Here is a 16,562-nt window from a genome sequence, read left to right as displayed (position 1 = left end):
ATGATGAGGATGGTGATGCTATCTCTGCAGCTTCTGGTGTTGGCAGCCATTTTGTGGGGATGCGCTGATGGTTCAGGTAAGGTCGTGACAATCAGCATGCACATGCATCTTTGCATTTTATAATAATGATAATAATACAGCGAATACTCATGATGTTCAAAGTCAGGGACTTTAAAAGCAGCGTTTAATAGCCTTCGCTTACTTGCTTGTCAAAAAAAGAAAAAAGAAAAGAAAAGTATACTTGTATACTGTGTCGCAGGCGTAAACATTGCGATATGCTCATGGTGAAATACTGGTGTCAGCGGGTATTTTAAACCCAGGGTTTTTTGACATTTTATAGTGTAGGCGTAGCTGAATGGTACTCTTTATGCGTTCCCCAGTTCACAATCTCCATGAAACAGGGAGAAGCCACGGCAAAACAAAGGCGTTGTTCTGTTCAACGATAAACACAGTTTATAGGGTATCAAAGGACCACAGTGCACAAAGAAGTGACGGTCACACTGGCAAACGATCGCAAAGTTTGGCGGGATGGGGGCGGGAGAGATGCGTTGTTTAAACGTGAAGTTTCGAGAGAAGTTTCACTGGATTTTTGCGGTCACACTCCTGGCAAAAGATCGCGATCTTAAACTTCGCGATATTCTGCAAGTGTGGCATCCGCTATTCAGACCTTCTTTTAAGTTAAGCATAACTTGCATAGTTCCATGCATTAAATGTCTTTTGATAATCTTACTATATAGTAACAAGAAAGCATGCGAGTTATGCTCAGTCTATACACAGGGGAAGGTGCATTTCGATGTCTTTTTAGTCACCAAATCAGTAGGCCTACTTGAATTAACACTGGTTGACAAATGATATCAGTGACAGAATCTTGATTTGAAATTCTTTTTCTTTTTTTTTTTGGGGGGGGGAGGGTTTACATATCCAGTTTATGTGTAGAAAAATAGAAGACGTATAGTTAAATATAATGGCGTGTTTTTAGTTATTCATTTAGCCACATAAGTGATGTAGAGGGAATAAATAATTGAAAAGTCATAAGGATTCTCATTAAAAAAAAAAAATCCAATAGTGTGCCATTTTCGGCATTGACACGATTTGTACAATAGACAGGAGAGACTGAAGGAAATTCAGCCAATGTTTGCATGGTCAGTTAAGGGGATGGTAAAGTATTGGTTGAGGTGAGTATTCAGGTTCTAACTTTTTGTAAGATATTTAGAAACCACTCTATGGAATGGTAGAGAGCATAAAATTCTAACAGGAATTAAAGGTTTAGTTGATGAAAATAGGTTTTGAACTGGTTAGGTTATTCAAAAACAAAGTAAAACAAAGCGATCCTAATAAAAGGAGGGTCCCACATTTTATCAGCATCGCTTTGTTTGGGATATCTCAGTTTAATAAAAAAATATTTCAAACCTATCTTAAATTCTGAATTCCTCTTAGAATTATATGCTCTTTCATGATATTTCATTAAAAAAAATTCTCATCTCAAAAAAAAAAAAAATCATCATCTAACAACGTTGGAAAATGGAAAACGTGAGTAATACAGCGCTTTGATTCTTATGAAGCTCTTACAATTATAGTCCATCCGTATATCATTCACCTCTCCACATTCGTAAATGGGAATGGATCCCCTCGCACTTAAACTACTCCGTTCGTTGTGTCTGATCACCGATTATTGTATAACTATAATCATACATCGACATTAGCGGTGGCCTGGCCGGGACCACCTGAATTAGATATCGGGCCACCACTTTTACGTTTGGTGGCCCGGGGCTACCAACATTATACAACTGTATATAATTATTTATTATATACATTGAATTCATTGTTTTTATGTGTTTTTCTCATCCAGAAAAGGGGAACTCGCAGGTCATCGAACGTTTTGTAAGTGTGTTCATTGGTTTTGTGTTTTTCCTCATCAAGAAAAGGAGGGAATTTATGACTCGTACGTGGCTCAGTGCTTCATAACTGCCTGCATTCCAGCTAGCTTCCGAGAATAGGGTTGCAATATATCTTTCATGGCTTTTTACTTTTTTATTTCTAACTTTCCGCTAAATCTTATCTATCCAACCCAAAAAAATGATCATTTCATGAATGTAAGGTGCCATGGAAAATCATATTTATGAGTCCATTCAATACTAGATAATTGTTATGTTATACTTAGTTACTGTAGGCCTACGTTGCACAAGCGCTTCAGCATACTTTCCACATATTTATCAAGGTTTATAATCCGATTTTTTGTTACTTTTTAAATAGTAACAGTAGGACCGACGTAGCATGATGAATGACGCATTCTGTTGTACCTTCGAATTTTCACATTATTCTGGTTTGATGTTTAATAAATACGCTATTATGTTATTTTTTTTTTTGTTAAAAATTAGTCCCTTTTTATACTTTCCTTTATTTTTTTATGGGGGGCCCAAAAAGGAAGAAAAAAGGAAAAGTTAATATCAAGGCTTGAGAAATCAAGGCCTATATCATTATACCCATGCTAATGTAGGCCTAGAACATTTTATTCCTCATAATGTTCCTGTGTGCGTCTTAATCATAATCATGTAACAGTTGTGCAAAACCAATTTAACGTAAAATGCAGCACCCAGAGAAAACTAGAAAACAAAGTATTCTCTTTTTAAGCGCCAGATAATTCAATCAAAATGGAAAATGTCGCTATCGAAATGGTATCAATTATTGTTATCATTATTTCTCCTGCGATAAGCCACGTTTCCACAACCACGTACCATCAATAACCACAACCCGACTGCATCATGCATTATATTACTTACACTCTTTCATCACAATTGATCATTTCTTTATCACACCAACGTTTCTATAATCACAGTAAACTGATTAACCTATTGTCATGTAAGAAAGTATATTAACCCAAAAAAGTCCATATAAATATTGCTAACACTTTAATTAAAGACGAACGTTGGTAAGATTTGTCCAAATAGGATTTTAATCCTTTAGATATTGATATCAATGTGTGACTCAGTGTTACCGTATTTGTGATGGGATTGTGAATTTTATTTCGTCTTTGTGGTATATCACTGGATCCGCTTTGTAAAACATCAAGCGTGTATCCTAGCTAGTATCGGCTAAAATGGAAATGTTAATTGACATGCTAATAATAATAATATTGTCAGGTGCCATTCCAAAGTTAACTCATCGATCAACCGATCTCTCAATTTACTGTAGGCCTACACTGGGAAACACATTTGTGCCATGCAATATAATGCATGAGAACAAAGCTCGTAAACTGCACTACGTCATAATACAATGAGCTGATTCTCTTTGTTCGAGACACCAGCGTTAGCGCGCCAGATGCATTAACCGGGGGCCCGTTTCATAAAACTTGTTATCAGTGACTACTGCCACATTTCTATGACAAATTTGCTCTCAGCCAATCAGATGCAAGGATTTCAGTAGCTTGTCACATCTATGACAACTTGTCACTGATGACAAGTTTTATGAAACGGGCCCCCGTTGCGATAAAACGTGTGTCTAAAATAACTCTTCAGGGTCCTGTTTTATGAAGAGTTTTTATTGATTATGTAGTTGATTTCTATCATTAGTCTATGGCAGCCTGTGAGATAAGGGAATTTACAGTCGATTATATCTTTTAATAAAACGGGACCTGATCTAACTCTAAACAGAGTACTTGAACGCCCCATGCTCTTCACAAATTTTATGCCATCTAAATGTCTTTCCACATCAGTCTTGAAGTAAACTTAGCGAACATGCGGTCTGTTCCATACAACGTTTAACCTGCGGGGAAGAAAACTCTATCAGGTCTGCTATAAGAGCTGTAACTCGGGTCAGCAGGATGCAGGAAAATTTCTATTAAGAATAAACATGACTTTTGCTGAGATAAAATGTTTTATGCAACAGACCCATGGTATATTTTGTCTTCACAAATAACTTTACCTTATACATTGAAAATAAACTGGCGGCATTTTTTTCTCCAAAACACACACACGCACACAGACACATATCTTTTAGGCCTAATACATTACCCTCCTCTCATTTCTCACAGGACGTGAGAAACTTAAACGTTTGTATTTGCCTTTTGTCTTTCATTGCATTCCTAATAATTCCTCTCATGACGGTTCCAGATGGCCAAAGCTGTGAGAGAGAGAGAGAGAGAGAGAGAGAGAGAGAGAATTAATTTCATTGTCAACCTGATAAATCGTCCTAAAGAAGGAACCCGAACTATGGACTCTGGACTCTAAGTTTGGCTCATATAAAATCTCACTCACGCTTGAATTAATATAATGTTTATGTCGGTAGACTAGCGTATTATACGTCGTCAAGGAGGGTGATCAGGTCAAAATACCATGTTCAATTTCCCGCGCAGAATCGACTCCATTGTCATGATAACATTGGCTGTTTTGAAAGAAATGTGCACCGACAACAATACAAATGCAAAATGACTGTGAGATGCAATTAAAGTTCGTACTATTTAGTTTAATACTCGTGCTTGTAAAAACGTACAGCTACAGGGGTGGGGGGGGGGAGGGGGATGAAGGAGTTCCTGACAAAGTACAAAGTGCATGTATGATTCAGCCCAGTTTGCTGCATCCGGACTACCCGGTGAGCCATGTCCATCAGATCAAAATCACACTAATCATGGTCTAAACCTAATCCCATCCTTACCTGCATTATGTAATTTATTCTTCTTATGGTTGTTGAATTCTCGTTCATTTTGATCATGTTTATACTCGCATACACTATGATGTTGTCTTCTATGTCTTGTGTCATTATATACAATTCACAAAAAAAAAAAAAATATATATATATATATATAAATATATATATATATATATATATATATATATATTTATATATACACTCAGCAGAAAACAAGTAAGTTCCCCCCTAACATTTTTAGATGTATCTCAGAAAGTATTTTACGGATTTTCATAATTCAAACGGGAATGGATAGGGAATTTCATTACTCATAACATGAATGGCATATCATTGCCACCAGATATTAGTATTTGTGTGAAAAAACGCATCTTATGCCAAAAAGCATGAGAAAAAAGTTTGCACTTCAGGCTATATGAAGCATAATTATTGTATACATTTCCTATGTAAGTTAGCAAATGACCTTTTTAAATTGTGCAATTCTGAGGAATTTCTTCGGGTACAATGTGCTTCCCTATTAAACAGATGTTATGTATACTTTTTAAACAATAGTCTTTTTCAATATGAAAATGTTGGTAGAAGCCATGTGATTTGTAATTCCAATCTGGGTTGATCACATTAATGTGCCTATGGCCATTTTGCATCATGCGCTCAAGTTGTAGATCAGTTTGTTCAGGGAAATGGCATCGAACGCGGAGTGGCCTGCAAGATAGCCTGGCTGTAATCCAGAAGAGAATCTTTGGGATGTCATTAAGCGGAAAGCGAGCAAGAAGGTGAAAGATGACATTTCACTGCAAGAATTTAAGCGCATCTTGCAGAGAGCATGGGCCAACATTGAACAGTGCCAAGTAAACTTTAGTTAACAGTATGAGGAAGAGATGCCGGCTGGTCATTGAAGCGGATGGTGGACATATCAATTATCAAATACTTCACTATATGCTCATGAAAAGAAAGAGATAGAGAAATATGCAATCAACCATGCTTAAATGTTCACAATCACGAGTGATTGTTTGATTATTTGTGTAAAAGTCATTGCAAATCACTAAAGTGCAACTTTTTTTCCATGCATTTTGACATAAAATGCATTTTTCACACCAATAATGATATCTGGTGGCAATGATTTGCCACTCATATTATGAGTAATAAAATTCCTTATCCATTTCCGTTTGAATTATGAAAATCGGTAAAACACTTTTTGAGATATATCCAAAAATGCTAGGGGGGAACTTACTTTTTTTTTTTTGCTGAGTGTGTATATATATATATATATATATATATATATATATATATATATTTATATATATATATATATATATATATATATATATATATATATATATATAATTATATTCTCAAGTCTGTAATATATTCCATTTTTCTTTGTACTCGCGTACTCCTCATGAGGTGTTGGAAGAATCAATACAATAATACAAATCACACAAATTTCAATCCATCTTTCTGTTGATTAATCGGGCCAAAGTAAACACACAAAATAATAACGCACGTCAAAATCGGTAATACACTAAGTTATCATGCTGCTCAATCTAGATATCCCTTTTAACGCTCCTGTACATAGACAGGACCATCCCAGAGTTGTTCCACAAACAATGGTGTGTCGGTGATCATTGGTACCATGTGGCTCTTCGTCCATTAACAAAGCAACATACTCCTACCAGCGGAGTGGAAGAGGCTCCACCTCCCTGCTCCTACCCGCCCCACTACGCATGATTAGCCGCATACCATGAGAACTCGTCACATATTCAATCACTCCTTTCAACGCACCCTTGCTCTCAAATACAACATACCCCGAGTCCACGAAACACTTTGATAGTCACGTGATCCACTCAACATGCAGTTGCAGGTGTGCCGTGCTTCAAAAAGTCTCGCATTGTTCCTGTTTCAACAATTAAATTCCCTACAGTTTTGCTTCGTCACAATGAGCTTCTCGGGCACTGGCAATAAAGGAATCAATCCTTATAGGAATCATTATAAAGCGGATTGTATATAGAAAGCACAAAGTTACACAATGTATTAGCTTGTCTACTTAAAGCCGAAGGTCTCATGATAAAGGCAGTATTCTAGAGAAATTTTAATCATTTGTATCACGTTTCCTTTTTCTTCTTTGATGGAAATAGTTCAGCTGCTAAATATTGAATATATATATCACTCTAAGAAGACAGTAAATAAATAGATAGATAGATAGATAGATAGATATTGATAAAAAATAATAATATAGTTTTTCCCGCCCAATGCCATCAGATTTGCATTCGATTTTACGATGCGGTCAATCAAGTTTGAGTGACTTTGAATGATCATCGAGATCAACATTTAAAAATGTAATTAGTTCATTCAATTTAATTTCATCAGCATGCGATTTCATGAGTTTCTCAAACAGGGGTGTAAAAAGGGCATTCAAATTAAAAATGCAAGTGCAACGCATTCCAATTCGCATCAACATACTCGGCCGCGGAGAGCGTTAGTATTCAAATTCACAATAAGGTATACAATTACAAAGTATGGGCAGTGTTTTTAGTTGCCTGCTTTTATTCCACGTATCACTTACTCATCTGTTTGAATATGCAAACTTAATATACCTTGAAATGTGATTTTTACTCATACTAGCTAATAACTTGTGTAACCCCACTTTCAAACACATACATTTACACTTCATTCGTACACGATTTTAGCCGCTGCTACATTACAGCGTATGCGTGAACATCTCGAATACGGACAGAATTAGTGGATGATGCATGACCTTGACAACCAGCACAACTGGCAATATAACCCTTTGGTGAAATAGGTCTATCTACAGCTGATCCGATTGCGACAACTTATGGATTTGGACGTATAGGACCAAGATATTCTGGGATATTGCTATTTCCTAAATGCTACATCCATATTATAGATGATTTGAAAGTGAAAGAAAGGTCGATAGGAAAGAATCCATACAATACAGTTAAGATGATTAAATGAGACTTTGAAATGAAAATGAAATTGTATCATCCAATATGACAGTGAAAAAAAAAGGCCCGTAGAAGTGGCTATGTTGTTGAATTCGAACTTATTATTAATGGTATCTTTATTCAACAAATCATTGGTCGCAGCCTGAGGCTGAATTACAAATGATTTTACAAAAGTAAAAAGTGCGAAGTTGTGTTCCTATAAATGAAATTGAAACTGGTATTTGGCAGGAATTTGAACATCAATCCAGCTCTCCAGCTGGCGCGCAATTGAATGCCAACTTTGAGTCGTTAAATAAATGATTTTCTCTCTAAATTGAATGAAATAAAATGTGTGAGGGAGAGTGGTCCGTGGAAATGAGAGTTAAGAATACCCTACGTACGATGTAGATTGAAGCACATGTAAAGCAGTGTACATAGATATATAACACCCTCCTCATCCGAAAAAAAAAATATAAACCCAACAATCTCACATCGTTATGAACAAATGCATTTGAAGATGAAGTATTATTTGAATGACAAGTGCTGTCTGCATTGATTTGAAACGTACATTTTCTCAAAAAAAAGATATTTTGGTTATGCAAGTGATGGATTCTTCGATTTTATAGAAATGCATACCGTTAAAAAGAATCCACAATACCAACGTATAATAAGTAATTACAAGTAAATGCATCTATAGATATTGCAAGCACACACTATATGGAACACAATATATATAGAATATTCTATATATTTCCTACTTGGGTTCAATGGTTTAAATGTCAAAGGTATCAATGGCATTATCTATGCTGTTCAATCGCTTACAAGAAGATCAAGTAAACCGCGTATGTATGATATACGGTCTGTCCCTTCGTAAGAGAGGGATATGTGTTGGTATGTTTTGGTATGTTTTCAATTTCAATTTATTTTTCATATTTCTCGATGAAAATATACATCAAATATAACAAAATTAAATGAAGTACATGATATCAAGCTGGAGACATACATAGAATATTGCAAATATATAAAACATATAGTGGTCGATCTATGAGGTTTGGAATCTGTGAAAAAATGCTAAAGAAATATGAAGGAACCTGCTTTTGATAGGTTTTGATTTGTTTTGATACCTGCGCTTAGAAACATTGTATTAAGCGCATTATAAATGTAATGTATTATTATTATTATTGGAAAGTGTAAAATGTTGAAAGTACTGCATTTCCATTTCATACAACCTCGACTGAACTTGAGATTTCAAATATTGACAACAATTCTATTTTTAGCTAAAACAAGATTTGCTCGATCAATTAACCAACGTTACATTTACACACGTCTATCGGACTGGTTTAATTATTGAAACTTGTTGACTTGCACTGATTTCAATTGTTTTGTTTTGCTTTTGCTTCTTTTACTTTTGTGTCGTTTTTTCTCTTCTTCTTTCTATCGTTCTTGCTTTTTTATTTTTGTATGTGTATAAGTGGCATCAACTACAAATCAACTGGGGCACGCGAGATTTACATAAAACCGGCCTTCAATAGAGAAACGGAATATTTGATTATGCACACATTCCATGCACCTGTCAGATTACTTTTAGTTTAGATCGTTAATATTCAATCACATATCAGGTTCGATGTTGAATAACGAGAAGATGCACCCAAAAATCAAAACTGTGGTCCCAATTTCCTATTCTAAAGCAGTAGGCACAGCTTTGGGTTTATTTAGATGGGGCATTTGTGACCCTGCACCACAAAAACACCACAGAGTCACCAGATATGGATTTTCAGTTAAGGACAGATTATGAAAAAGCAGACTCTAAGCTTTAAAATGATGTATAATTCAATTCAAATGGGCTCCCCTAACCTACTTAAATACTGGAAAGAAAGCCTACACTCTGGAAAAGTGTGAACTGAGAAAAGAGGCTCTGAAGTACATGGTCTATTCAAGCGCTTAATTTTTACCAAGCCGTGCTAGCTGAGCCATGAAAGGGACAAAACACAGGATGTAAACCAACCGGAGCAACAACAATGAAGAGATTATCAAATTAAGCTGAAATTAAGCATGTTCTATTAGCATATTCTGCCCATGATTAATGCTAACTTGCAAAGCAATAGTGTTATCCTTTCAAAAGTTATTAGACTTGAAAATGAAGAGTCTGCAAAGGATTTCAAGACATGAAAAGTGGCCTCTGAGTCATACCTGATCATTCTACTCTTCCCCCAAGAAGGGTTGTAGAAAAACTGCTAAAAACACACTTTCCCATTCATGTTAAGATACCAAAGTGAAGAATAATGTAGACGAAGGATAGTTCTTTCAGAAAATATGCAAAACTCAAGATTGACTTGGTTGAACCATTTCAATTTTTTGAGTCCTCACTTAAAATCAAATGGTGCGACTTTTTGTTTGTTTTGTGGTGCACGGTCACATTTAATTTTTACTTTTAGGATTTACAGACCTTTACATTCAAATTGTCGTGCAAACTCTGTCCTTGATGGGCTGAACAAATTCCTGACTCCACCCCTAATCTTGTATACTACTTTTTGGCAGATTACATCGGCTACAAAATGTTTTGCCATTCCTGTGCCGATACACTGCCTAAATTTTAAACAAGGACAATTTCATATTACTCATACGTTTAATTTGCTCGACACAGACTAAATGATGTGGGACTAAGAGGACAGTTCAGACAAAGGTTTCACAAGTCGCATTACATTTTCTAAGTTTACCACACTCCCATATATATTCGTTTTCGTTATGGTTTCATTGTTTCTGTGTATTCATTTAAGTAGATTAAGAATTAAGAATAGTCCTTTTATGATTATCTGCGACAACTCTAATCATAACTGAGGACGGGACATTTCAAAAAGCATATTCTTGATCAATCCTCTTTAGAAAAAAGAAATTACTATAATTTCACCAGTTTTGAAACCACTTCGGTAATGTATTCCTTCAATTTCTTTTCAGTAGAATTACACTCTTTTAATTTCATGCAATCCATCAACTCTAATGATCAGTTCGTAGTTCTTGCTTGGAAGGAAAACACACATACGCACATATGCACACATACACACACACAAACAAACACACACACACATAAAATCTCTGTTTCATACCAAGGCATCCTATCGACACACAGGCATACACCCAATCACTTATTAAAATCTTGTTTATACAACCTGTTAAATGCTTGTTCAAAATCTTGGTAAAATGCTTGTTTTATCCGTGACGTGATGGGTGGCAATTATCTTTGAGATAATCTCATTTGTACGTTTCTCATTTTACCACTCTTCTAGGTGCTTTCTATGCCTCGATCTGTTTACCTATACCACATTGTCACTCTATTTTTTTTTTTTGTCTGTATACGTAAATACATTTTCCTCAACAGACGAAATACTGATACTCCCAGCCATAAGTGGTCTGAGGGGGTCCACTGTGGAGCTACCGTGTGAAGTCGAAAGGCCATCCTCAGTGATAGCCGTGGTTTGGTATCGCCACAACTCAACGGGAGATCCGGCCTCCACGATGGTGATACAAAAGTTTCAAAATAAGGTCATCAACAGCGCGGGTCCGAGATTTATTATGACGTCAACATACTCTCTCGTGATACGGGACCTATTGGTGGACGATGAGACCACGTACTCTTGTCACGTAGCCTTGGGCAATGGAGACTCACCTCGTTTGTACATCAACTTGACAGTTATTGGTGAATAAAAGATATTTGGTCCTAATAAGATTAAAGATTCAAAGTAAATAAAAGATTACACTATTTTCGCTCATTCACCTATATTATATATGAAGCGTTTTTGAAGATTTTGAATTACGGTCTCTGTCATTAAGTACAAAATAATATCTTTTAAATGATATATTAGTCACTACATATCAAGGTACATTTTTGAAGTTATGGTCAAAAGAAGCAGAAATTTTCTTATTATTTTCTTTATTTTTCTTGACCTTTAATCGCAAATATCTCCATTTGGCAAATATGGACTTATCGGTTTTTGCAAACAAACTCTTCATATATATATATATATATATATATATATATATACATATATATATAAATTTGATATTGTGTATAAGTGTCCGTGCAGAAGTAGAGAGAAATATAATTACATATGTAAACAGTACATTCATTTGCCAGAGAATGATTTTTGCAATGGTTGTTATAATACTTTTGGATTAAGATTGTCAGCTGTACCTTATGTATATTGCAGTAAGATAATAAACTGATCCCACAGAATGATTTTGCAGAAGAAATACCAGAGTAGGGTGTGTCGTAGGACAGGTTTCAAGGAATTCTGATACAGTCGTTTGCCGTTGTTTTGTTTTACAAAGAAATGCTTTGTGATTCTAAATTAATGTGATTAAAATGCAAAAGTTATTGTGAAGATTTTTCTTTACGTAGATTATATTTGTTATTTATTCGCCATATACGTAGAAACTTATACCTCGATATAATCATTTTCCCATCAGTTCTTGCCGAACCACTTCACCCGACAGTGGACCACTGCAAGCCAACAAGTGATGGAGAGTGTACCTACACGGTGGGTAAGTTGATGGAAGAGTTTGAATTGTTCCCCATCGTGTGCCGAGTAAGCATGGTTCGTCCACCAGTCCACCTGTCTTGGACCAGCGTGAAGGGTGACACTCACTCCGAGGAGTACGCCAGGAGGAACATTTATGTAGAAGGAGGTTTCTGGAATGCGTCGCTAGCATTAAAGGTGAGAGATCTTGATAATCCAGCATATTCTCGCGTTTAAATACTTGGTGAATATGTAGACTGTAAATATAGGACTAAACTCAGACAACAACACGAATGTTCAAGGGAAATACCCAATACCATTCGTCTTTGTCAAAATCAGAAAGTAAAGATCTGTCAGGGAGCTATGGTATATTTGATTGCCATGCCTCTTAATTTTCTGCTCCGTTCGCTCCATTGCAGAGCTAATAAAACCCTCGTTGTTCAAAGTTTGATGGAACTGTAGAAGAGGGCATTAATTGCATGGGTTGCTCAACTGACAAAACTCCTTTTAAATTTGATTTTGTTTAATATTTTGTTTCATCGTTAATCTAGAACATTCGAAGTGATACATTTTCTTCTGTCGAAAACTTAAAAGTTGTGCTTCACCCTTGTAAGGTAAATAATGATCAAGAAATCATGTTCACTGATATGTAATGCCCGAGTTAACCAGAGTTTCATTATGTGATCGTCACTGTCACTCCTAGCGAAATTTGATTGATTTCGCGTTCAATTTCATTTCAAATTTATTCTCATATTTTTCATGAAAATGTCACAGAAAAAAAATACATTTAAACGATACCAAAATTACAGAATACAAATTACGTGAAACATCACGAGAAATGTGTAACAGTCTGTTTAAATATAAAACACAAATATCTCTTTACAGAAGCATTGGGCTGTCAGTGCTTAAGGTACGAGGAATAATCAGTCGTATGACCCAGGATAAAATCAGATATAGGCAAAAATGTCAATTTCTACCAGGTAGTATTGAAACATATTGTTATATTTTGTATAAACGAATGAATGAATGAATACATATATATTATATATATATATATATATATATATATATATATATATATATATATATAGACTGTTACCCTGAGGAAGATCCGTGCAAGGGTCGAACATTGGTTTACAAATAAATGGAGTTGGATTCTAATGCATTATGTCAACTTGTTTGTCTTCATCGTCTTCATGCTCTTATTCCAACACGCGGATAATAATACCATTATATATATATATATATATATATATATATATATGCATGTGTGTGTGTGTGTGTGAAAAGTTTCATCGCAAACGGGTTTAGTACCATTCTTAAACATTTTAAGTAAGTCGATTATCATAAAAAAAAAAACAAATACTTCCCAGCAATACCACATGCACTTGATATATAACAAGGATTTTTCGTCAAATTGTGAGTAATATTCTTTAATTTCTTTGCTTTGGGCAGCTTAAAATTGCAAATGTGCACATTAACAACAATGAATGTAACAAGTTTTTTCTGAACATTTTCTTTCTGTTAACAGCCATGTCGTTCGGTCAGTGTATTCGTAATGTGATATGTACGTGTAATGATTTTAGTAATCGTTTTTATAAATCTTATGTATCTGAATATCTAGGGGGGAAATAAAGAGTGAAATGAAAAAAAATATCGAAATTTGTTATACGGAATAAACACACAGAAAAAGACTTTCGTTCATTGGTTAATTGGACAGACATACATTTAAGACATTATATCTCCAGGTCTCCAGGCATGAAGTCGGACGGAAGTTCAGATGTCTAGCAGAGGGTGTTGCTGTGAAGGGGACTACTCAAATGATTGCACTTGTACAGCGATACGAGCCAGGTACATATGAAGACTTTGTTTGCAAAAACCGATAAGTCCATTTTTGAAGATTTTGAAGTACGGTCTCTGTCATAAAGTACAAAATAATACCTTTCAAATGATATATTGGTCACTACACATAAAGGTATATTTTTGAAGTTATGGTCAAAAGAAGCACAAATTTTCTTATTATTCTCTTTATTTTTCTAGACCTTTAATGGCAAATGTCTCCATTTGACAAATATGGACTTATCGGTTTTTGCAAACAAACCCTTCATATATACTATGAGGGGCGTATCTATGCCCTATATATCATAATTGTAAGATGTATGCAAGCTTTTGTTAATTTATATCAGCATGAATGTAGAAAATGTTAATCTTGCATTTTTATATACACATTATATCTTTGATAAAGATACATAAGTTGCCATAATATTCTTTTAACACATAGTTATTGTACCCTGCAAAACACACACACAAACACACACACACACACACACACACGTAGACACAGAGCTATCCATACAAACCCAAACAAATAAAATCCACAACGCAGTCCAAGTGGGTTATGTGGCAAGACAGCTTACGTGCAACTCAAAGTGTCATTTCAGATCATCTTGCAAGATTAAAACCACAGGTTAGACTGTACATGCATTCTTGCAGACAATATTTTGATCGTATCCAGGCAATTACCCCCCGAGGGCAATTACCCCCGGCTAAGTACTGGTTAATGGTAAGATTAGAGTAAAGATTAGGGTTAGGGTTAGGATTAGGGTTAGGAGTATGGGTTAGGGTTACGATTAGGTTCAGGATTAGGATTAGGATTAGGGCCACGGGGAGGGTCTGGGTAATTGCCCAGGGGGTAATTGCCCTAGACCCATTTTGATTAAACGCATATTATTACGCAAAGAGAGAGAAAACAAAAACAGAGGATATTCTGGTTATATTTTACCTGTGTTTGGTTTTACCATTGTTTTCAGTCGGCTAAGAATTATAAAAAGGAATAACAAACAAACGGGCAATCGCCTATTTTGACAGGAACAGAGGAACCTGGTGTGACTGCTGCTACCCCGTCCGACAGCCAAGTGGTGGGAGGGTTCATCGCCGTCATTGTGGTTCTTGCCGTGATTGTCATCGTGATTCTCACATTTCTTTTTGTTGTGATGCTTCGCAAATCTAAAGGTGAAGATACATTTCCAGACGAATACACATCTCAGTGCTTTCATTTACTGTGAGAAGTCAGAAAGGTTTGACAATGTCAGTCCCCAACATGCTCTTAAGCAAGAAAGAATATGTTGCACTTAGCTTATGGCTAGCACTAAATACGCTTGACACTGCTATTTATGCTTTTCTTTTCATTGAAACGCTGATCTCGCTTGGCATACAATGATTCTTTCTGCTATATTTATTGCAATGTAATAGACCTGAATATATGAACGACCCAAGTCCAATTTTTGGCCAAATTCAGTTTGACATGGGAAATTGTAGCTTATGCATGGACTCATCTTGTGTATAAGTGATAAAGCCTAATTACCCCCGGAAGTGCCTGAAATAAATGAGTAAAATCTTATATGAATGTAAGAATGAAGGACTTGGGTCATTCTTACATTCATATTATAGCGCCCTCTCTCGTCCTCTCATCTCTATAGCAAAATATCATGTATATGATTCAAAGAACGACCCAAGTCCATCACACAAAATGGCGTCTCCACAATTAATGTAAATGTTAATTGTCATAATATGTTCTAATTGTATATACAATGTTGCCTTCCCATCACAGTTAAATAGAATATTATTGGACAAGTAAAAAAGATATGAAGGTTTTTTTTAAGTTTACTCGAAATGGTCTTCCATGGACTTGGGTCGTTCTTATATTGAGATACTCAATTTTCCTGTTTTTGCGAATTGACCAGAATATTACATGCAGTACGTGCAAGAAACTAATAAAGATTGAATAATGTGTTCACGCGGTTTTTTTTTTTTTTGTTGTTTTTCTTAGTATTGAAATCGAAATTACCTTAAAGAAACAAGAATGTCGATTTCCGAAATGTTATAAATGTTGCAATAATTGCTAATATTGAATTAAATCGTATGAAAACATTCAACCACCTTGTACTTTTGTTAAATACAAACATGGTGGCACTTTTTGTTCATTTATCATGGCCACTGAGTCTATGAACTCTTTACTTAAGATGATATTAATAGAACTATAAAAGTAATGGCTTTTGTTGTTTGTCTTGTCTATTTGATTACTTGATACTAGCTATATATTTCTTATGGCGTCAATAAAGCATTTTGTTGTGTGTGTGTGTGTGTTTTTTTTTATCCAAAGTAACCTTAACAAACTTCAAATATTTCAATACACGACCTTGTAACTTGCAAAGGATAATTCTCATAAGTGTAGCGTATATCATCAAGGATACTATTTTTTTTTTCTCTGGTGAGCCGTTCGGGCAAATAAAATTTATTCATTTAAAATTCTAGGGGCCCGAAAAAGAAATGTAGTGGCCAAGATCATTTTTAGTAGTTTAGTATAGTATACAAATAGAACATACTCTATCATGCACTACACTGGATTAAAGAACTATCTCGAGCGCCGATTTCTTTGAAATAGAACTGCACGAGGGATAATTTA

The 16,562-nt window shown here is 35.3% G+C and overlaps 1 protein-coding gene across 1 annotated transcript; it reads left to right on the top strand.

Moving 5' to 3' along the window:
- LOC140239699 (uncharacterized) lies at window positions 1-14,915 on the top strand. The gene is made up of 5 exons (XM_072319523.1): window positions 1-76; window positions 10,960-11,277; window positions 12,048-12,295; window positions 13,846-13,948; window positions 14,908-14,915. The coding sequence occupies exons 1-5, from the start codon at window positions 1-3 to the stop codon at window positions 14,913-14,915; spliced, it is 753 nt and encodes a 250-aa protein (XP_072175624.1).
- Window positions 14,916-16,562: the final 1,647 nt, after the last annotated feature.

This window comes from Diadema setosum, chromosome 16 (assembly GCF_964275005.1).
Source record: "Diadema setosum chromosome 16, eeDiaSeto1, whole genome shotgun sequence".
NCBI lineage: Eukaryota > Metazoa > Echinodermata > Echinoidea > Diadematoida > Diadematidae > Diadema > Diadema setosum.
Note: the sequence above shows the minus strand (reverse complement) of the source record. Positions and strands in the feature narration are given on the sequence as shown.